The 23,550-nt window shown below is 51.9% G+C and overlaps 1 protein-coding gene across 2 annotated transcripts in view; it reads left to right on the forward strand.

Annotated features, from left to right (window-relative positions):
• LOC133262212 (olfactory receptor 14C36-like) overlaps positions 1–23,550 on the forward strand; it is an 83,235-nt gene that overhangs the window by 18,110 nt on the left and 41,575 nt on the right. Inside the window, exon 1 of one of the 2 annotated variants that reach the window (XM_061441167.1) lies at positions 15,522–15,720. The exons of the other annotated variant lie outside the window; for it this stretch is intronic. Within the exon in view, the coding sequence (XP_061297151.1) occupies positions 15,645–15,720 (76 nt within the window). The 5' untranslated portion in view covers positions 15,522–15,644. Of the gene's footprint in view, positions 1–15,521; positions 15,721–23,550 lie in introns of those variants that run through there. 2 annotated transcript variants of the gene reach the window in all.

Consider the following 23,550-nt stretch of genomic DNA (forward strand, 5'->3'; position numbering starts at 1 on the left):
CAACTGAAAACATCGACTTCACCAACACTGTTCTCAGGCTGGAAGTCAAAACACAGCACTGCACTAGCTACCACAAAGGAAAAACATGACTGCTACTGCTGAACCCAGGACATTATCCACCCCTTATTCCATACCATTCATGTCGTGCTCAGATCCCACATTTTCAATACACCATCGCTCTCCCACATATATACATCCATATACATACAGACCAAGAGGAAAAGATCATTTTCTTAGTGCATGGACCAATCCCTATAATGCTGCCGAGTCCATTCGGTCCATGATGTTCAAAGTTCATTCTCTGTTGGGATGATGGCTGGAGGGAAGTCAGGGCCAGTCGCTGGTGACCTGGAGACATCTAGTTGATGGGCTATAAAAGCATTACACAGCAGGCAACAGCATACAATTGAGTTCACTGGCTGTTTTCCCCTAAAATCAAATCCCCTTGAGGTATACATCGGACTTCCCCATCTTCCCGCATTACCCACCAAGTATATCCACGTCCCTGAGCAAAAGCAATCCCACGAGTGGGTTTGCCTTTACCTGAAGCAGGAATTACCCAGACTGTCTTCCCCAGCAAATTCTTCATATGCACCACGGGAACTTTGTCCCCCTCTACAATATGTAAAAATTCTGACTGGGCTGGGCCAGCCCTGTTGGCAGATCCTCTGGTGTTGACCAACCAGGTGGCCTTTGGTAAGTGTGTATCCCAATGCTTGGAAGTTCCCCCACCCATTGCTCTCAGTGTAGTTTTTAACAGCCCATTGTACCGTTCGATTTTCCCAGAGGCTGGTGCATGGTAGGGGATGTGATATACCCTCTCAATGCCATGCTCTTTGGCCCAAATGTCTATAAGGTTATTTCAGAAATGAGTCCCATTGTCTGACTCAGTTTTCTCTGGGGTGCCGTGTCGCCACAAAATCTGTTTCTCAAGGCCCAGGATGGTGTTCCGGGCAGTGGCATGGGGCACAGCGTATGTTTCCAGCCAGCCGGTGGTTGCTTCCACCATGGTAAGCACATGGCGCTTGCCTTGGCGGGTTGGTGGCAGTGTGATATAGTCAATCTGCCAGGCCTCCCCATATTTATACTTCAACCATCATCCTCCATACCAAAGAGGCTTTAACCGCTTGGCTTGTTTAATTGCAGCACATGTTTCACACTCATGAATAACCTGGGCAATAGCGTCCATTGTTAAGTCCACCCCTCGGTCACGGGCCCATCTATATGTTGCATCTCTGCCCTGATGGCCTGAAGTGTCATGGGCCCACCGGGCCAAAAATAATTCACCTTTATGTTGCCAATCTAAGTCCATCTGAGCCACTTCAATCTTAGCCGCTTTATCCACTTGTTGGTTGTTCTGGTGTTCCTCAGTGGCCCAACTCTTGGGTACATGGGCATCTACATGACGTACCTTCACCACGAGGTTCTGCACCCTGGCAGCAATATCTCTCCACAGTGCAGCAGCCCAGATGGGTTTACGTCTGCATTGCCAGTTGCTCTGCTTCCATTGCTTCAACCACCCCCACAGGGCATTTGCCACCATCCATGAGTCAGTATAGAGGTAAAGTACTGGCCACTTTTCTCGTTCAGCAATGTCCAGGGCCAGCTGGATGGCTTTCACCTCGGCAAACTGACTCGATTCACCCTCTCCTTCAGCAGTTTCTGCAACTTGTCGTCCAGGACTCCATACAGCTGCCTTCCATCTCCGATGCTTTCCCACAATACGGCAAGAGCCATCAGTAAACAAGGCATACTGCTTTTCACTTTCTGACAGTTTATTATATGGTGGGGCCTCTTCAGCACGTACCACCTCCTCCTCTGGTGACATTCCAAAATCTTTGCCCTCTGGCCAGTCCATGATGGCTTCTAGAATGCCTGGACGACTGAGATTTCCTATTCGAGTTCGTTGTGTAATTAGTGCAGCCCATTTACTCCATGTAGCATCAGTTGCATGATGTGTAGAGGAGACCCTGCCTTTGAACATCCAGCCCAGCACGGGCAACCGGGGTGCCAGAAGGAGCTGTGCTTCAGTGCCAATCACTTCCGAAGCAGCTCGAACCCCTTCATAGGCTGCCAGTATCTCTTTCTCAGTTGGGGTATAGCTGGCCTCAGATCCTTTGTATCCCCGACTCCAAAAGCCGAGGGGTCGACCTCGAGTCTCCCCTGGAGCTTTCTGCCAGAGGCTCCAGGTAGGACCGTTCTCCCCAGCTGCAGTGTACAGCACATTTTTTACATCTGGTCCGGTCCGGACTGGTCCAAGGGCTACTGCATGAACTATCTCGCGTTTAATTTGCTCAAAGGCTTGTTGCTGCTCAGGGCCCCATTTAAAATCATTCTTCTTCCGGGTCACATGATAGAGAGGGCTTACAATCAAACTGTAATTTGGGATGTGCATTCTCCAGAACCCCACTGCACCCAAGAAAGCTTGCGTTTCTTTCTTATTAGTTGGTGGAGACATTGCTGTTATCTTGTTGATCACATCTGTGGGGATCTGTCTACGTCCATCTTGCCATTTTATTCCCAAAAATTGAATCTCCTGTGCAGGTCCCTTGACCTTACTCCGTTTTATGGCAAAACCAGCTTTCAGCAGGATTTGGATTATTTTCCTCCCTTTCTCAAAGACTTCTTCCGCTGTATCGCCCCACACAATAATGTCATCAATGTATTGCAGGTGTTCTGGAGCTTGCCCCTGTTCCAGTGCAGTCTGGATCAGTCCATGGCAAATGGTAGGGCTGTGTTTCCACCCCTGGGGCAGTCGGTTCCAAGTGAACTGGACACCCCTCCAAGTAAAAGCAAACTGTGGCCTGCACTCTGCTGCCAAAGGAATGGAGAAAAATGCATTGGCAATATCAATCGTGGCATACCACTTGGCTGCCTTTGACTCTAGTTCATACTGAAGTTCTAGCATGTCCGGTACGGCAGCACTCAAAGGTGGCGTGACTTCATTCAGGCCACGATAGTCTACTGTTAGTCTCCATTCTCCATTAGACTTTCGCACTGGCCATATGGGGCTATTGAAGGGTGAGCGGGTCCTGCTGATCACCCCCTGACTCTCCAGTCTACGGATCAGCTGATGGATGGGAATCAGGGAGTCTCGGTTGGTGCGATATTGCCGCCGGTGCACTGTTGTGGTCGCAATTGGCACTTGTTGTTCTTCAACTTTCAGCAACCCCACAGCAGAGGGATCTTCTGAGAGAGCAGGCAAGGTGGACAGCTGCTCAATTTCCTCAGTCTCCAAAGCAGCAATACCAAAAGCCCACCGGTACCCTTTTGGGTCTTTGAAGTACCCTCTCTTGAGGTAGTCTATGCCGAGGATGCATGGAGCCTCTGGACCAGTCACAATAGGGTGCTTTTGCCACTCCCTCCCAGTCAGGCTGATTTCAGCCTCCAGCACAGTCAACTCTTGGGATCCTCCTGTTACTCCAGAAATATAGATGGGTTCCACCCCTTGACAGCTTGATGGCATCAGGGTACACTGTGCACCGGTATCTACTAGAGCCTTATACTTCTGTGGGACTGATGTGCCAGGCCATCTGATCCACACAGTCCAGTAAATCCGATTGTCCCCTACCTCCACCTGGCTGGAGGCAGGGCCCCTCTAATGGTCGTCACAGCATTGGACACTTAAGTCGTGTTGAAAGGGATTATTCTTCGTTATCACAGGAGCTGGAGTAAAATCAGCTCTTCCACTCCATCTGGGAAACTGCTCACCAGAGACTGAAGCTGTAGCTCTCATGGGACGATCAGTCTTGGCCCTTGCTCCCCTCTTCAGTTCACTCACCCGTTCCTCCAAAGCTGAAGTAGGTTTTCCATCCCACTTTGTCATGTCTTCTCCGTGATGCAGCAGGTAAAACCATAGGGTACCCCGTGGCGTATACCTTCTGTATCTCCTCTCTCGAATAATAGGACGTCTTTTGTTAATAGCTGAGACGTGTGTTGGTACACGTGAGGAGCTGGATAAATTAGATAGATCGTCCCTCAATTGTTCGATGTCCTGGGACAGTTTTTTCACAGCTGAGATGATGGAAGGAGTGAGATTGTCTTCGAACTCTCGGAGTTTATGAACCATTTCATGCACTGTTAGTGGTACTATGTCATTCCAGGTCACTGTTGCCAATGAATGGGCATATGATGACGGTGCATTCCGTGTAAGTTTTCGCCACATGGGTCGTGTACATTCAACTTCATCTGGATCTATAGGTGTATCCCCGTTATTCGGCTTGATGTGATAGATCATCTCTACGATGGCCGATTCCCTCAGAGACTGGATGCCTTTGTCTATAGTAGTCCACTTGGCCGAACGACTCGTCACATCGTCCTTGTACGGAAACCTTTCTTTCACAGCTGCCAAGAGCCTCCTCCAAAGGCTGAGGGACTTTTTCTCTCTTGCAATTGCTTTGTCAATTCCCCCTTCTCTAGCAAGTGATCCCAGCTGCTTGGCTTCTGTACCTTCTAGTTCGTGACCATCGGCCCCATTGTCCCAGCATCGGAGTAACCAGGTGATGATGTGCTCCCCTGGTTGACGGGTAAAATCTTTTCGCATATTCCGCAGCTCGGTTGAGGTCCGAGGTCGAGAAGTTACCTCTTCTTCTTCTTCTTCGTCATGTGATGATGACTCCTGATCAGATTCTGGACCGGGTGGTGAATTCATTGGTTCTTCATCTCGCTTCACCCTTTTTGCCTCCTTTTTGCTTGTTCTCTTGCGTACAGGGGCAACTGATATTGGTACGAATTGGTCCTCTGGTTTGGCTGCAGTGATTATCACTGTGGTTTGAGTAGCGACTGTACTTGTTGCTGGGGGTGGTGTAGCTACCGTGCTTGGAGCTGGGGTAACCGCGCTGTCTGTTGCAGTTGAAGTTTGAGCAGCTGCTGTACTTGCCACTGGGGTAGCTGCGCAGTTCATTGCAGCCAAAGTTTGAGTAGCGACTGTCGCTTTGCCCTCAAATCCGCCGATATTCTTTTCCTTTTGAAGGTGCTGGATAGTGTTGAACAAGGCCCTGTAAGCATAGGCCAAGCCCCAGCACGTTGCCGTGATTTGTCCATCTCTGGTATGGCCAGAATGACCACACACCTCATTTAAGTGTTTTACTAATTCTTCTGGATTTTGCAGTTGTTCGGTAGTGAAATTCCAAAATACTGGAGGGGCCCACTGACCTAGATACTTGCCCATACTATCCCACACACCCTGCCACTCATGGCTGTCCAGCCTCTGGGAAAATCTCTCGGTCCTCCTACATCGTCTTTTGACCCCAGACAAGACCCAAACCTGAATCTGCTTAACTCTTGAAATCAGTAGTGGGCAAAACACACTCTGTATGCGTGTTAGCATGGTGATTCCCATCACCATCAGCAAACAAGTCTCAACAGCATTAAAAGGCCATTCAAAAAATTCAAAACTCTCAAATGTAAATGGTCTGGGGGGACGACTGGGAGGGTAAAAGGATGTCTCCTTCACAGGTTGAGCACCTGAGAAGGAGAAAAAAGATGTGTAATTGCTAAGCACCTCCATCATATACCTCCCAAAGTATAAAGGTGGTGACCACACTGGGAACATAAACCAGATCAGTTTCATGATCAATGATTCTATTGTATTACAAGTCATTACCATAAAGTACAATGGGATAAAAACCTTAGCCCAAGCCCCACACTTGAAAAACACTAATACAGCCAATACCGGATGGACGTAAGATATGGTATACTGAAACTGTGAGATCAAGAGGAAAAACCTTGAGAGCCAATAAATCAGCATTGTGACGAGTGACTATCAATCCAGTCAGATCTGTTCTTATCTCAACCCCTCGTGCCCCACGTTGGGCGCCAAAAAGAACTGTCGTGGTTTAAACCCAGTCAGGTAACTTGTTCACTCACTCCCAGTGAGTGGTGCCGAGCTGACAACAATCAAGGTCCGTGTCCGTCCGCCCCCCCCTGCACCGGGGCTCTCCCCTTCCCCGCTCCCGGAGGAACGGGAGGAGGATCGAGAGAGTGCAACTCCTACGGGTTGAGACAAGAACAGTCCAGCAACAAATCACCACCGCTACTATCAGCTAAAACAATGATAAGGGAAAATAACAAGGGAAGAGAATACGATACCACCGGCCAAGAAAACGAGTTCCACCCGGAAGCTCCTGTCCTTCCGGGTAACTCCCAGTTACCCCCCACCCCGGGCATGACGTGCTGTGGTATGGAATACCTCCCCGGCTAGCCCGGGTCAGGCGCCCCGTCTCTGCTTCCTCACAGCTTCCCCTCCTCCCTGGCAGAGCATGAGCCTCACAGAGTCCTTGGTCAGGGTAAACATCACTTAGCAACAACTGACAACATCGGCTTCACCAACACTGTTCTCAAACTAGAAGTCAAAACACAGCACTGCACCAGTTAACACAAAGGAAAAAACATGACTGCTACTGCTGAACCCAGGACAGGGTGGTTTAGGGGTACTATGGGGATTGGAAGGGATGGAGATGCCTTGTGTTTGATTGGGGTTTGGGGTACCATGCAATTTTGGCATGGTTTAGGGGTACCATGGGGATTGGAAGGGGTGGAGGTGCCTGGGGTGGGCTGGGTTTTGGGATACTATGTAGTTTTGGGGTTGTTTCAGGGTGTTTTTGGGGTGTTAAACTGTTGTGGAGGGGGTTTGGGCTGGTTCTGGGGTGTTTTGAGCTGTTTCAGGGGTGTTTTGGGGTGGTTTTGGGCTGGGTTTGGGGTGGTTTGGGGTGTTTCAGACTGCTTTGTGGGTGTTTTGGGATGTTTTGGGATGTTTTGGGGTGTTTTGCGGATATTTGGGCTGGTTTCAGGGTGTTTTGGGGTGTTGTAGGGGCGTTTTGGAATCTTTTGGAGTGTTTTGGGCTGGTTTGGGGGTATTTTAGGCTGGTTTGGTCTGGTTTTGGGGTGCTGACGTGCCACCCCCCAGTGCAAAGGGCCGTGTCCCTGTTCTCCCTCACGGAGCTGGTGCTGAGCCCCCGACCCCCCCCCCACCCCCGGAGAGGCCGCAGTGGGGTGCCCCCCCCATCAGGTACAGGGACCCCCCCTATATGGAGACCCCCTCATGTCCCCCTTGTATGTGGGGCTGGGCTCGAGGCCAGGCTAAAGCAGCTCCACAGCGACCTCCAGAAGGTTCCATTTGGGGGGGGGTTGGGGTGATTTGGGGCTGTTTTGGGTTCTCACTGGGTGCCATCCATAGGAGCAGCAGGACAAGGTGCTTTGGACTGGTTTGGGAGTGTTTTGGGAGTGGTTTTGGGTGTTTTGGGGTGGTTTTCGCCTGTTTTAAGGCTGTTTTGGGATTCTGACCCTGTATCCTATAGGAGAAGCAGGAAAAGGTGGTTTTGGGGTGTTTTGGAGGTGGTTTTGTGTGTTTCGGGGTGTTTTTCTCCTGTTTTGGGTCTGGTTTTGGGCTCCTACCCTGTATCCCACAGAAGAAGCAGGACAAGGTGGTTTTGGGCTGGTTTTTGGGGTGTTTTGGGGCTGTTTTTGTCCTATTTTGGGGCTCTGACCCTGTATCCCACAGGAGAAGCAGGACAAGGTGTTTTCGGGGTGGTTTTGTCTTAGTTTTCATTTTGGTTTTGGCCTGTTTTTGTCCTGTTTTGGGGCTCTGACCCTGTATCCCACAGCAGAAGCAGGATAAGGTGGTTTTGGGGTGGTTTTAGAGTGATTTGGGGGGGCGGTGGGGGTGGTTTTGGGCAGTTTTGGCCTGCTTTTGACTTGTTTTAGAGCTGTTTTGGGGTTCTGACCCTGTGTCCCACAGGAGAAGTGTGACAAGGTGGTTTTGGGGTGGTTTTGGGGTGGTTTTGTCCTGTTTTGGGGCTTTGACCCTGTATCCCATGGGAGAAACAGGACAAGGTGGTTTTGGGGTGGTTTTGGGGTGTTCTGGTGGTGTTTTGGGGTGTTTTTGTCCTGTTTTGGGGCTCTGACCCTATATCCCACAGGAGAAGCAGGACAAGGTGGTTTTGGGGGTGGTTTTGGGCTGGTTTTGGGGTGCTTTTGGCCTGTTTTTGTCCTGTTTGGGGGTTGCTTTGTGTCTGTGCCCCTTTATCCTATAGGAGAAGCAGGACAAGGTGGTTTTGGGATTATTTTTGGGGTGTTTTGGGGCTGGTTTTGTCCTGTTTCAGGGCTCTGAGCCTGTATCCTCTAGGAGAAGCAGGACAGGGTGGCTTTGGGGTTGTTCTGGGGTGGTTTTGAGGTGTTTTTGTCCTGGTTTTTGTGTGTTTTGGGGCTCTGACCTGTGTCCCATAGGAGAAGCAGGACAAGGTGGTTTTGGGGTGGTTTTGGGGTGGTTTTGTCCTGTTTTGGGGCTCTGACCTCTATCCCAAATGAGAAGCAGGACAAGGTGGTTTTGGGGTACTTTTGGCCTGTTTTGGGGCTCTTTTGGGACTTTGACCCTGTATCCCACAGGAGAAGCAGGACAAGGTGGTTTTGGTGTGTTTTGGGTCTGTTTAGGGCGTTTTGAAGAGGTTTTGTCCTGTTTGGGGGCTGTCTGGGGGCTCTGACCCTGTATCCCATAGGAGAAGCAGGACAAGGTGTTTTTGGGCTGTTTTTGGGTGTTTTAGGTTGGTTTTGTCCTGTTCTGGGGCTCTGACCCTGTATCCTGTGGGGATTGGAATGTGTCAAAGCTGTCAGAGACCATGGGAAGGAGAAAGTACAGCTAGCAATTGCTTGGGAGCATGTAAATATCGTGTAATCTGTTCAATAACGGATCCAGCTTGCACTCTACCTCTGGGTCCTCCATCCTCACAGACTCTCACCCTGTATGCTATAGGAGAAGCAGGACAAGATGGTTTTGCGGTGTTTTGGGGGTTTTGGGAGGGTGTTTTAGGGCTCTGACCCTGTATAGCACAGGAGAAGTAGGACAGGGTGGGTTTGGGGTGGTTTAGGGTTATTTCTGGGGTCTTTTGAGGCTGTGACCTTGTATCCCATAGGAGAAGCAGGACAAGGTGATCTTGGTTTTTTTTGGGCTGGTTTTGGGGCTGGTTTGGGGTGTTCTGTGGCTCTGCACCTCTGTCCCATAGGAGATGCAGGACAAGGTGTTTTGGGGGTGTTTTAGGGTTTTTTTTGGTGTGGTTTTGGACTCTGACCCTGTGTTCCACAGGAGAAGAAGAATAAGGTGGTTTGGGGTTGTTTGGGGTATTTTTGGGGCGTTTATAAGGCGATCTGTGGCTCTGACCCTGTATCCCAAAGGAGAAACATGAGAAAGTTGTGAGGATGGAGGCACGGACCCAGAGGTAGAGTGCAAGCTGGATCCTTTATTGAACAGATTACACGATATTTATATGCTCCCAAGCAATCAGCCAAGCACCTCTGTGTTTGCCTTGCAGTTACATCAGGTGAAAGGTCTATCTGATTTTCTTATTGACATCCTCTTTCCAGTTTGGGTTGGTTTAGGGTGGTTTTGGGATGGTTTTGGGTTGTTCTGGCAGTGTTTTTAGGCTGTTTGGGGGCTGTTTTGTGGCTCTGACCCTGTATCCCCTAGGAGAAGAATGACAAGGTGGATTTGGGGTGTTTTGGGGTGTTTTTGGTGTGGTTTTCCTTTGTTTTGGAGTGGTTTTGGGCTCTGAACCTGTATCCCATAGGAGAAGCAGGACAAGGTGATCTGGAGTTGTTTTGGCTGTTTTGGGGCTGTTATAGGACTCAGAACCAGTATCCCATAGGAGAAGAAAGACAAGATGGTTTTGTGGGTTTAGAGAGGGTTTTTTTGGTGGTTTTAGGGCTCTGACCATGTATTCCACAGGAGAAGCAGGACAAGGTTGTTTTGGGGTGGTTTTGGAGTGTTTTGGGGTGTTTTTAGGGTGTTTATGGTGTGGTTTTCGGCTCTGACCTCGTATCCCATAGGCGAAACATAAGAAAGTGGTTTTGGGGTGGTTTTGGTTGGTTGGGGGGGGGGGGGGCGCTTGGGTGTCTTGGGCATGTTTTTGGGCTGTTTTGGGGCCGTTTTGGGGCTCTGACACTGTCCTGACGTAGGAGAGGCAGGACAAGTTTTGTGGTGGTCTAGGGTGTTTTGGGGTGCTTTGAGGCTGTTTTGGGGTGTTTTAAGGCTGTTTTTTTTATTTTTGGTTCTCTTTTGAGGCTCTGACCCTGTATCCCATAGGAGAAGCAGGACAATGTGGTTTTGGGTGGTTTTGGGTTTTTTTTTTGGTACTTTTTGAGTCTTTTATGGTGTTCTGGGGCTGTTTTGGTGCTGTTTTTGGACTCTGACCTGTATCCCATAGGAGAATCAGAACAAGGTGTTTTCGGGGTGTTTGGGGTGGTTTGGGGGTGTTTGGGGGTCTCCCACCCTGTATGGTGTAGGAGAAGCAGGACAAGATTGTTTTGGGGTGTTCTGTTTTTTTTTGGGGGGGTATTTTGGGGCTCTGACCCTGTATACCACAGGAGAAGCAGGACAGGGTGTTTTTGGGGCTGTGACCCTGTATCCCATAGGAGAAGCCGGACAAGGTGATCTTAGGGTTTTGGGGCTTTTTCGGGCAGTTTTGGGGCTGTTCTGTGGCTTTGAACCTGTATCCTATAGGAGAAGCAGGACATGGTGGTTTTGGGGTGGTTTTGGAGTGTTTTGGGGTGTTTATGGGGTGTTTTGGGGCTCTGACCCTGTATCCCGTAGGAGAAGCATGACAAGTTTTGGGGTGGGATTTTTTGGTGGGTTTGTGTATTTTTGGGGTGTTTTAGGGTGTTTTTGTTCTGTTTTGGTGCTGGTTTTGTGCTCTGACCACGTATCCTATAGAAGAAGCAGGACAAAGTGACTTTGGGGTGGTTTAGGGTGTTTTTTGGGGAGCTTATGTTGCATTTTGTGGCTCTGACCCTGTATCCCATAGGAGAAGCATGAGAGTAGTTTTGGAGTGGTTTTGGGTGTTTTGGGGTGTTTTTGGTTAGTTTTGGGGGTATTTTGGGCTGTTTTGTGGCCATTTTAGGGCTCTTTTGTGGTACTGACCCTGTATACCATAGGAGAATCAGAACAAGGTGCTTTTGGGGTGGTTTAGGGTGCTTTTAGGGTGTTTTAGGGGCTCCCACCCTGTATGCCATAGGAGCGGCACAGGTTGGGTTTGGAGTGGCTTTGTGTAGTTTTGGTGTGGTTTTGTTTTGTTTCGGTTTGATTTTGGGCTCTGGCCCTGTATGCCATAGGAGAAACAGGACAAGGTGATCTGGGGTTGTTTTGGGCTGTTTTGGGGCTGTTTTATGGCTCTGAACCTGCATCCCTTAGGAGAAGCAGCACAAGGTGATTTTGGGCTGTGTTGGGCTTTTTGGGGGCTGTTTGGGGCCTGTTTTGTGGTGTGAACCTCTACCCCATAGGAGAAGCAGGGCAAGGTTGTTTTGGGGTGGTTTAGGGTTTTTTTTTGGGGGGGGGTGTTGGCTCTGACTCTGTATTCCATAATAAAAGCAGGACAAGGTGATTTTGGGATGGTTTTGGGGTGTTTTGGGGCTCTGACCCTGTATCCCATGGGAGTAGCAGGACAAGTGGTTTTGGGGTGGTATAGGGTGTTTGGGGGGGGGTTGAGGCTGTTTTGTTGTGGGTTTGGGCTGGTTTTTGGCTGGTTTGGGTCTCTTTTAGGACTCTGACCCTGTATCCCATAGGAAAAGGAAGACAAGGTGGTTTGTTGAGGGTGTTTTTTGGTGGTTTTGTGTATTTTTGTGTGTTTTAGAGTGTTTTGGGCTTTTTTGGTGCTGGTTAGGGCTCTGATCATGTATCCTGTAGAAGAAGAAGGACAAGGTGGTTTTGGGGTGGTTTAAGATACTTTTGGGGAGTTTATGTGGTGTTTTGTGGCTCTGACCCTGTATCGCATAGGAGAAGCATGAGAAAGTGGTTTTGGAGTGGTTTGGGGTGTTTTTTAGGTGTTTTGGGTGTGTTTTGTGCTGGTTTGGGGCTGGTTTTTGGCTCTTTTGCGGCACCTACCCTGTATGCCATAGGAGAATTTGAACAAGGCGGTTTTGGGGTGCTTTGGGGGCTCTCACCCTGTATGCCATAGTAGAAGCAGGACAAGATGGCTTTGGGGTATTTTGGGGTTGTTTTGGGGTGTTTTGGGTCTCTGACTCTGTATCCCATAGGAGAAGCAGGACAAGGTGGTTTTGGTCTGTTCTTGGTCTGTTTTGAGGTTCTGACCCTGTATCCGATATGAGAAGCTGGATAAGATGGTTTTGGCGTGCTTTGCTGTATTTGGGGGTTGTTTTGGGATATTTTTGCGCTCTGACCCTGTGTCATATAGGAGAAGCAGAAGAAGGTGGCTTTTGGGTGGTTTTCGTGGTGGTTTTCGTGGTTTTGGGGTGTGGTTTTGGGGTGTTTTAGGGTGTTTTTGGACTCTGACCCTTTGTCTTATAGGAGAAGAGGGACCAGATGGTTTTCGGGTGCTTTTGGGGTGTTTTGGGGTGGTTTTAGGGTGATTTTGGGATGGTTTGGTGCTGACCCTGTAATTCATAGGAGAAGCAGGACAAGGTGGGTGTGGGTGTTTTAGGGTGGTTTTGGGGTGTTTGTTTTGGGGCCCTGACCCTTTATACTAAAGGCGAAGGAGGGCACGGTGGTATTGTGGTGTTTTTGTGGTGGTTTTGGGGTGTTTTGGGGCTGCTTTGGGTCTGTTTTGGGGCTCTGACCCTGTATCGCATAGGAGAAGCAGGACAAGGTGGTTTTCAGTGGTTTTGGGTGTTTTGGGGTGTTTTGGGCTTTTTTGGGTCTCTGACACTGTATCCCCTAGGAGAAGCAGGACGAGGTGGTTTTGGGGTGTTTTGCGGGGGTTTTGGGGTGTTTATGTGATGTTTTGGGGCTCTGACCCTGTATCCCATAGGAGAAGCAGGACAAGGGTGGTTTTGGATGCTTTTGTCTGGTTTTGGTGTGGTTTTGGGGTGTTATGGTGTGTTTTGGGGCTCTGACCCTGTATTGCATAGGAGAAGAAAGATAAGGTGATTTTAGGGTGTTTTGGGCTGTTTTGTGTCTCTGATCCTGTACTCCATAGGACAAGTAGGACAAGATGCTTTGGGGAAGTTTTGTTTTTTTTTGCGGGTGTTTATGTAGTGTTTTGTGTCTCTGACCCTGTATCCCATAGGAGAAGCAGGACAAGGTGATTTTGGGGTGTTTTGAAGTGGTTTTGGTATGTTTGGGGGGTGTTTTAGTGTGTTTTTGGTGTGTTTGTGGTGTGTTTTGGGCCTCTGACCCTGTATCCTGTAGGAGAAGCATGAGAAGGTGGTTTTTCTTTTGGGGCGTTTTTGAGATGGCTGTGTGGTGTTTTGATGGTGGTTTCGGGCTGTTTTGGGGCCATTTGGGGGCTGTTTTGGGGGTCTGACCCTGTATCCCATAGGAGGAGCTGTGATCCCCCCCAGGACAATGGCATTCATAGGGACAACAGTCATTCCACAGGGAATGCTGCCATTCCATAGGGAATGCTGAGATTCCATAGGGGGACGCTGCAGTTCTATAAGGGACACTAAGGATTTTGCGTCTTCTCCAGCACGGTGGACAAGCAGGAGCTTTGACTACCATTGGGATGCTAGGATTCCACAGGGAACGCTGGCATTCCATAGGGAACCCTGGAATTCCATAGGGAGAAACCGCAGTTCCATAAGGGACACTGAGGATCTTGTGTCTTCTCTGGTACTGTGGACAAAGAGGGGCTGTGACCCCCACATAGGACACAGGGCCCCCCCCCCCCCCTTGGACACTGGGATTCCATAGGGAGCACTGGGATTCCATAGGGAGGCACTGGCATTCCATAAGGGACACTTGACATCTCCAGTGCCTGGAGTGGATGGAGCCACAGGAGATGCTTCATGGGACTCGTATAGGGGATGCTGTGTCTTCCTATGGACCACCATATGGGGCTGAAGGGGTCTATATGGGACCAAGGGTATCCATATGGGGTTAGGAGCATCCTTATGGAGTTAGGAACGTCCATATAGGACAAGGGGCTTCCATATGGGACCACCCGCATCCATCTAGGGCTGAGGGCCTCCATATGGGGCTGAGGGACTCTATATGGTCCTATGAGCAGCATCCATATACAACATGGGACCAGCAGCATCCGTATCAGACCAAGGGCCTCCATACAGGACCACAAGCATCCATATGGGATTGAGGGCCTCTATATGGGGCTAGGAGCATCCATATGGGGGTAGGAGTATCCATATACGACATGGGACCTCCATATGGGACCACAAGCATCCATCTAGGGCTTAGGGCTGAGGAACTCCATATGTAGCTATGGGCCTCTATATGAGACTGAGGAGCTCCATATAGGAGCAAGGTTCCTCCGTATGGGACTATGAATTTCATATGTGACATGGGGCCTCCAGATGGGACCACGAGCATCTGCGTTGGGTTGAGGGCTTCCACATGGGGCCATGGGCTTCCGTATATGACATGGGGCCTCTGTATGGGATCAAATGCAACTACATGGGACCATATATGCATCCATATGGCACTGAGGACCTTCCCTATAGAGCAGAGGGCTATAAGGGGGTAGAGTATCTCTATGGGGCTGAGGACCAGCTCTTATGGGGCCACAAACCTCTACAGGGGACTGAGAATATCCATCTCTATGGGGCTGGGGGCTTCCCTATGGGATTCAGGCCTTCTCTATAGGCTGAACCTTCACTAGGGGGTTCAAGCTTTCTCTATGGGGCTGAGGTCTTCCCATAGGGCTGTGGCTTCCCTATAGGTCTCCCGCCCACCCCCATACATCTCCTTTGTCGCCCCCATATCCCTGGGGAGGGGGTGGGCGGAATGGGACGATATCATTCAAGACAGTAAGGGGTTGCAGGACCCCTCCCAGCCCCTCATTTTGAGGCCAAATCCTTAATAATCATAATAATATGCCAATTAATAATTAGGCTCTTCCAGCACTTTCTCCCCCTAAATTATTTCCTAGTGGAAATCAATGGGTTTACCCCCCCCTTCCCCCCCCCCCCCTTTATAAATCACTATATTTGTATAAATGGTGCCTTTCCAACCCCAAGTCTTACCTTATTCCACCCATTTTCTCCACGAAGGGGGGAAGGGGGGGGGGTAGGGGCCTCACTGTGACCCCCCATTGCCCTCCCCAAAATAATCCCCCCCCCCATTGTGCTTATTATTTTATATGTCCCCATGATCTTATTTAATTATCCCGCCCCCCATTGTGATGCTGATAGGAATAAAACTGCTGTCCCCCCCTTCCCCACAGTGGTTTGTTCCATAACAGAGGGGTAGAAAAGCGGGGTCGCAACCATTTTGAGGGGCTGGGGGGGTCCAAGCCATTTTGGGTGTTTGGGTTTGCCCCATTTTGGGGTGCTGGGATCCCATTTTGGAGGTGTGTCCCCCATTTTGGGTAGGGTTGGTGCCCTCCCTCCTTTTGTGCTTGATGAGACCACCCACAGGAGGGGCGTGGCCAAGCCGGATGGGGCCGGCTCTGATTGTCTGGGCCCGCTTGGGGGCGTGGCTTTGTCCAGTGGGCGGTACCAAGAGGCGGAGCAAGGAGGACTGCACCGGGGTACCCGGGTGCGCTCAATGGAAGCTGGGGGGGGGAGATTGCAGTGCTGATGAGTGACTTTTAGCGCTATAATGGACCAAATTCCCTTGGGAACACCGTTTCCTTCCACAGCGGCACCCCTTTTGCTGATCCATGGAAGCAGGGAAGCCCAGAAGGAATCACTGCAACTTCATTGCGGGATAACGGGGAGTCAGGTTTGGAGTGCGTGCTGCCTGGATGCTATCGGAGATGGAGGGGAGGGAATGGGACAGCGGAGGCGATGCCCTTTGGTTTCCGGAGCTCCTTGGTCCAGGTTTGTCTCCGCCATCCTTTCCCCTAAACGATAACTGCGCATCCGCAGAAGGAGAGCACCCGCACGCAGTATCCCATGCTCTGCCGCTTCGGTCTGCTCCTGAGGATGAGCAGGGTCTGTGCTGTCAGGGAACGGAGGCCGGGATCATCCTCATCCAGAAGTGCTTCCAGGGCTGTGATCCAAAAAGACCGGGATGAGCCCCTCCGTAGCCCCCAGCATCCCCCCAGCCCCTGCTCCCTCCTCACCTCTGCAGATCTGCTCCAGCTTCCTTGGGCTTTTCCCTCTTAGGGGCCGTGCAGCCAACCCTGGGCACAGGGATTCATTGGGATCCGTCAGCATCTATCGGGATCCATCAGGGATGCGGCAGTGGGAACCGGGATGGGGAGCGCAGGGACTCACCAATGAACCTGACGGCTGCCTCTTGCAAGGGGACCTGAGCATCCTGCAGGTACCGCAGGCTCTGGTCCAGGTATCCCTGAGCCCTCTTCCTGCTCCGCTCCAGCTGCAGAAGGAATGGGATGCTACAGAACGCCCCCATTGGCTGGAGCAGTCCCAACGCTCCCTTTCCCATCCGCATGTGGAATGAGCAGAGCGGTGCAAGGGGTTCCAATGGGAACAGGAATGGATGAAGGGCCCATACCAAGCACTCTGCAACCCTCCACGTCTGCCTTGTCTCCAATAGGCGCCGAAGCTCTTCCCATTTCAGGAGCGTCGCCGCATCAAGGAGAGCTTCCCAGGAAGCCTGCACAGGATGGGATGGGAGATGGCACCTTGGGGTTGATCCCACCCTCGGGAATGTGGGATACCCGGGGCGGGGGGGTGTCTGTACCTCGGCCACACGGTGGCTTTGGTCGCTCATGTGGATGAAGAGCGGGAGCAGCAGATCCCAGGTTTCGCTCTGCATCCTCCTCCTGTCGCCACCAAACACCAACTCCAGCAGGAACTGGAACAGGCGGATGGAGAGCTCCCGGAGCCGGCTGCATCCCTGGAGGGAAGGAGGAAAAGGGGGGACTTGGGCAGATCCTGATGGGATGTGAAGCCTTGGAGCCACCCCCATGCGAGCTCCAAATCACCGCAGGGGTCCCACGCAGCCCTTACTCCATCAAAGAGGGGCCAGAGGTCCTGCACCAGCCCCACGGCAATGGGGCTGGCCTCCTCACTCGGGAGTTGACCCATCACATTCCATATGATCATCAGGGCCTTTATCCTGAGCTCGTCCTCAGCATCCCGGAGCCGGCACACGATGTGGGGCAGGAGCTTCTGCAGTTTCAATGCCTGCAGGAAGAGGTGGGGGCTCCTTGTGGGGACGCCTTGACCCAGGGCTATGGTCACCAAGGTCATGGCCAAGAGGGGTCCCTATGGCCATGCCCTGCCCCATGGCCAAGAGGGCTCTCTGTGGCCGTGCCCTGCCCCATGCCCATGTCCTGCCCCATGGCCATGCCCCCTCACCAAGAAAGGTTTCTTCGACAGCTCCAAGAGTCTTTCCAGCAGCACGAACGCAGTCACCAGGTTCTGGGGGTCCTCAGCTCCCTCAGCACCACCAGTAGCGGAGGCCATGGTCTAAGGCAAACACAGGCATTGAGACCCCACCGAGCCTGCAGGTCTCCTGGGACTCATCAGGGCCCTTTGGGACTCACAACCAAGTTGGGGATGGAGGTGTCCCGGATGTCCTGGGGCATCCCCAGCAGCTCCCGTAGAACCTCCAAAGTCCTGGATATGGTCACGATCCACATGTGCACATCAGCGCTGGAAGGCAGAGTGCTGAGTCAGCGTGGTCCCTGCATCCCATGGGATGCCATATGGGGGTTAGTGGTGGTGCTCCCCATGAGGTGGGATGCAGGGACCCGCTCCTCAGGGATGTCATAGCATCATGGAAAGGGCCTTAAGATCATCCAATTAAAACTCCAGTGCCATGGGGTGGGATGCAGGGACCCGCTCTTCAGCATCATAGAAAGGGCCTTAAGATCATCCATTGCCGTGGGTCCTTGGGTCTGGTGGCCATAGGGACCAAGCCCTCAAGGATGGTACCTGTATCTCAAGGGCACGTTGAGGACCATGCTGATGGTCAATGCCCTCGGGTGCTTGATGGCCATCAGGGTGAGGAGCATGTCCATCCTGTCCCACGTTGCTTTCCTGTTGCTAATCCGCAGGCAATCACGGATGCTCCTCACAACGATGGGCATCTGGAAACGGGAGCACGGGTGAGGATGGTGCTGGGACCGGATTCCCCACCCCTCTCTGCTCCTTCTTGGTACCCAAGACCCCTCCTAGGTTTAGGATGGAGGAGGAAGGACCAAAGGGGATGGGCACACAGCCATGGGGCACCCACCTCCGCCAGCCAGAAGTCGAGGTCGCTCATGACCAGCTCCAGGATGTCCTCTGCCACCCTCCTGTCGAAGATGCTCGAGTCCTTCATGGCCTTGATGACCACGCAGACCACGTCCGTCCTCTCCCATGGATAAAGGGAGCCTGCAAACCTCTATGGGAGGAAGGTTGGGAGCATGGGAGCGGCGTTGCCCGTGCTTGGGGAAGCATCCCACCAAAGGGTCAAGCAATGGGGGAAGCTCCATTACCATGGTGAGGTCTCGGGGGCTGGTTTCTTCATCCCATCTGAGCTCTTCCACTTCATGCTCTGGCTTTGGCCTTTCTGAAGAGCAAGGGGGACACAGGAGAGTCAATGGGATATAGGGGAGTCAATGGGACACAGGAGAGTGAATGGGGTACAGGAGAGCCAGTGGGATACGGGAGAGTCAATGGGACACAGGAGAGTGAATGGAGTAGAAGAGAGCCAGTGGGAGATGGGAGCGTCAACGGGACACAGGAGATTCAGTGGGGTACGGCAGGGTCAATGGGACATAGGAGAGTCAATGGGACATAGGAGAGTCAATGGGATGCAGGAGAGTCAGTGGGACACAGGAGAGTCAATGGGACACAGAAGAGCGAATGGGGTACCAGAGAATGAATGGGGTACAGGAGAACCAATGGGACACAGCAGAGTCAATGGGACACAGGAGAGTGTATGCAGTACAGGAGAACCAATGGGATATGGCAGAGTCAATGGGATACGCAAGAGTCAATGGGACACAGGAGAGCCAATGGGATACAGGAGAGTCAATGGGACACAGGGGAGTCAATGGGATACAGGAGAGTGAATGAGACAGGAGAGTCAATGGGATACAGGGGAGTCAATGGGACACAGGGGAGTCAGTGGGACACAGGGGAGTCAATGGGATACAGGAGAGTGAATGAGACAGGAGAGTGAATGAGACACAGGAGAGTCAATGGGATTCAGGGGAGTCAATGGGACACAGGGGAGTCAATGGGACACAGGGGAGTCAGTGGGACACAGGGGAGTCAATGGGACACAGGGGAGCCAATGGGAGGAGTTGGGGGAGCCCATCATGACCTCTGATACCTTCCTGCTCCAGGAGGTACTGATGGAGGCTGCGAAGAGCATCCAGGGCTGGGGAGCTTGTCCTGTCCTCAGCAAAGCAGAAGAGGAGGAGGTGGCCCAGGAGCTGGCCCAGGAGTGGGACTGGGAGCTGTGCCGAGGGGAAGGAGCTGAAGTGTCTCCTCCAGGTCACGTGCAGCTTCTGGGGAGGGAGAAAGAGCAGGAACAAAAGGTGAAGAACCCAAAGAATGAGGAAGAAAGAAAGGAGAAAGAGGAGGAGAAGGAGGAGGAGAAGGAGGAGAAGAAGAACTGAAGGAGGAGAAAGAAGAGAAGGGGAAGGAGGAGAAGGAGAAAGAGAAGGAGAACGATGAGAAGGAGAAAGAAAGAGAAGGAGGAGAAGGAGATGGAGGAGAAGGAGGAAAAGAAGGAGGAGAATGAGAAGGACCAGAAAAAGAACTTGAAGGACAACAAAAGAAGAAAGAAGAATGGAGAAGGAGGAGGAGAAGGCAAAACAAGGAAAAAGACCAGAAGAACCTGAAGGAGAATGAAAGAAGAAAGAAGAAGAAAGGAAAAGGAGGAGAAGGAGAAGAAGAAAGGAGCAGGAGCAAGAGGAGGAGCAGGGGGACTGGCAGGAGCAGGAGCAGGGGCAGGAGCAGGAGGAGGAGCAGGAGCAGGAGCAGCAGGAGGAGCAGGGGCAGGAGCAGGAGCAGGAGCAGGAGGAGGAGCAGGGGCACGGGCAGGAACAGGAGCAGGGGCAGGAGCAGGAGCAGGAGCAGGAGCAGGCAGACTCAGGATGCTCTGCAGGTCCCCGTCTCCCCGTGCAGGGGTCGCTCTCGGCCACCTCGGTCCTGCCGGGTCCTTACCCAGCGCTTGCGGTGGTGCAGCAGCAGCTGGGTCAGGGCCGCGATCCTGCCCAGGGCCGTCTCCCTCACGGCGGGGCTTCGGGAGCCGCTGAAGCGCAGCAGGACCTGGGCAGGGGGAGAAGCCGCAGGTGAGCCCCGGAGCTGCGGCAGGGGCTGGACCTGCCCCGCTTCCATTGCAGCTCCCGCTGAGCATCACCGCGGGGCGGGCAGGGATGGAGGCAGCGGCACGGGAAGGGATGCAGGGGGTGAGGGCTTGGTCCCCCCGCTGTGGGTGATGCCCCGGCTGCAAGGACCAAGGCACGGCCCCGCTTCCAGGGCTGGGCTGGAGCTGGCGGTGAAAATCAGTGCCTCAGCACTGCCCCTGCCCTGGGGCTGCAGGGGCTTTGGGTCCTTTCCAACCCAGCCCGCTCTGTGCTTCTCCGATTACAGTGTACGTGTAAATGCATGTGAATAGGAATAGAGCCATAGAGCTGAATAGGAATAGGAATAGAGCCATAGAGCTACATAGATATAGGGTAAGTATAAATATCATAGAATTATAATTATGAACATAGATATAGATATATAAATATTCATATAAATATAAACATAAATATAGGAATATCAAAATATAGATATGCACATAAATATAAATACAAACATTAACACATATAAATAAATATAGGGTTAGATATAAATATAGATATTAATATGAGTAGAAACGAAAATACTAATATAAATATTAAACAATACAAATGTCTACTTATAAACATATATAGTAATATTAATATCAGTATTAATATAGTAATATTAATATAGATATATCTAAATAATAATATCGCTAATCATCAATATTGCTATTAATAATTTTTCAATATTAATTGTAGATAGCTATATAGAAATAGAAATAGATATAAATAGATATAAATATATCCAAATATATAAGTAGATACAAATATATATACATATATACATTTATATACACATATATACACATATACGTATATACACGTATGTACAAATATACATATATCTACACATATATGTGCATAGAAATACATATATACATATATACACACATATATATACATATATATACATACACCTATATATACATATATATACTTATAACAGACAAATTCCTCCTCTAAAGACCTCTTTAGGCAACAGTTCAGGGCAAGGGAACCAGTCCATGGGCCCCAGCAGCCTGGTCCCAGCCCGTGGTACCAGGAGGCAGCAAAGACCCCATCCCAAGGGGGCTCAGCCTCCTGATGTGGTGTCCCTGCCCTGAGCTCTGCGGGCAGCGACCGCCACCCCCTGCAACCCCCGTGCTCCAGGAGGGCCTTGGGTTACCCAGGGGAGGGAGGGCCCATGGCTCCGGGGGGCCCCATGGGTGAGGAGCAGCCCCCGTGCACCCCGCTCTGCACAGGCCAGACCTGCAGGATGCTCTGCAGCTCCTCGCCGCCCCTGGGGTCAGGAGAGTTGAGCACCAGCCTCCAGAGCATGTTATCCATGGACCGCAGTGCCTGCAGGGACAGAGCAGAGCCCTTCAGGTACCTACGGGGCTTCAACTGTGGGTATCCCATAGCCCCAGCGCTCCAAAGGGAGCTGCGGGCTCCTGGAGCTCCTTACTCGGTAGTAGTAGTAGACATCCAGGACCGAAAACTCCTCATTCAGAGACAGGAAGAAGACCCTCCTGCAGCAGGTCTCTACGATGTGTCTCCCTTGGTCCGCAAGCCCTGACTGCACTGAGCTGCAAAGGGAAGATGGCTCCGGTTGGATGCTGGTGATGGGAGCAGTGGGGTTCCCAGGAGGGATGTGCAGTTGTGGTACCTCAGTTCCGCTATCGCATTCATGGTGAGATGCCGCAACTTCGTGCGCAGCTGGCTCATGGGCTGCTCTTGGAGCAGTGTCTACAGAGCACAATGGGGATAAGGGACCTGGGAGTCCACCAATGCTGCCCTCACCGGGTGCTGGAGGCCTTTGCCCCATAGCATCCCCATGGGGGTCCCTTCACCTGGATGGTCTCTGCGAGGTGGGTCTTGTGGCAGAAGACATCCAGGCCCTGTTGCAAGCCGCAGAACCTGGCAGTGCTCAGCAGGGAGCAGACGCTCTCAAGGAATCCAACCATTTCATGCTCAGACTGGAAACCAGGGAGGATGGAGGCACAAACGGGGAGTATGAGAGGGGACGGGGTACTGGAGCGCTAGGGGTGAAGACAGCACCCAACAGCACCCATCAGCATCGCAGTGGCCGTGCTCACCGTGGCTGGGGTGATGACAAAGGCCTCGATGCGCTCCACATTGTCCCGCTCCAGTGCGTACACGGGTAACCAGCTGGCATCTAACGGAGGAAGAGGAGAGGTTTGGAGTGCAGAGGAAGCTCTGCCCCCCCCCACCAGCGTCCAAGGAAAGTGGTGCTGGTCATAAAGTCATGGAATCATGGAATGGGTTGGGCTGGAAGGGACCCGCAGATCATCCATTGGGTTTTCCAACCCAACTCCTTCTATGGCTCTATGATCCGATGTCACCAAGGCTGTGTCCAACCTGGCCGTGGATGGAGCATCCACCCTGTGCCAGCACCTCACCCCCTCCATAGGGAACAACTTCCTTCTATCCAAGCGGAACTTCCCCTGTTCCAGTCTGAACCCATCTCCCCTTGTCCTGCTCCCACACCAATGCTCACCAGTCCTCAATGGCACGACCAGGGTTTCCTCACAGGACTCCAGTGAAGAGATGCTCCCCTCCGGAGCCTCATCCCTCTCCCAAGCCTGCCCAGGGGATCTGGGGGCTCTCTCCATTATCCCGAGGGATGCAGGAAAGGGATCAGGATAGCGAAGGGGAAAGCTTGGACCAAACGTAACAGGGCTTGAGCTCAGAAGCAACCCAGTGGCTCCTTCCTCCTGCTCTTTCCTGTCACTGTCTGCTCCCCTGAGCAAAGCACTCAAGTAGGGTGACACAAATGAGGTCACAAAGGGCCCTATTTTGACCTGTTGCCGTGGTGACCCACCTGGGTTCTAGACTGAAGCTGTGGAAGAACTTGCTGCAGGGCCATGAACTGGGGCTGTCACCCAAAGCAGCATCCCTGCACCCCAACATGCTGTGTGTGGGCACCCTTCCTTATGGGGCTCAATAAAGATGGGGTTTGGGCTCATATAGGGGTGCCAGCAGTGTTGGGGGGGATGGAGATGCCTGTGGTTGATTGGATTTTGGGGTACCATGCAGTTTTGGGGTAGTTTAGGGGTAACATGAGGATTGGAAGGGATGGAGAAGCCTGGGGTTGGTTGGGTTTTGAGGTACCATGTACTTTTGGGGTGGCTTAGGGCTACTGGGATGGATAGAGGTGGCTGGGGCATGGTGGGTTTCTGGGTACCAGATGGGTTATGGGATGCTTTAAGGGTACCAGGGCTATTGGGAGGAGTGGGAACGTTGGGTGTGATGCAGGTGCCTGGGACTGAGGTGAACCAGGACCCTCACGTGAGGACACGGAAGCTGTGGGTCTGCGGGGGTGGCAGAGCTGTAGGGTGGGCATCAGGTCCCATGGGTCTGTGGTGCCCGTGGAGGGTGCTGCATCTGCAGAGCTCCTGCAGGTGATGGA

Source organism: Pezoporus flaviventris, unplaced genomic scaffold (genome assembly GCF_033815535.1).
Source record: "Pezoporus flaviventris isolate CSIRO_AGI_PZ_B2104156 unplaced genomic scaffold, CSIRO_AGI_Pfla_v1 ptg000198l, whole genome shotgun sequence".
Lineage (NCBI taxonomy): Eukaryota > Metazoa > Chordata > Aves > Psittaciformes > Psittacidae > Pezoporus > Pezoporus flaviventris.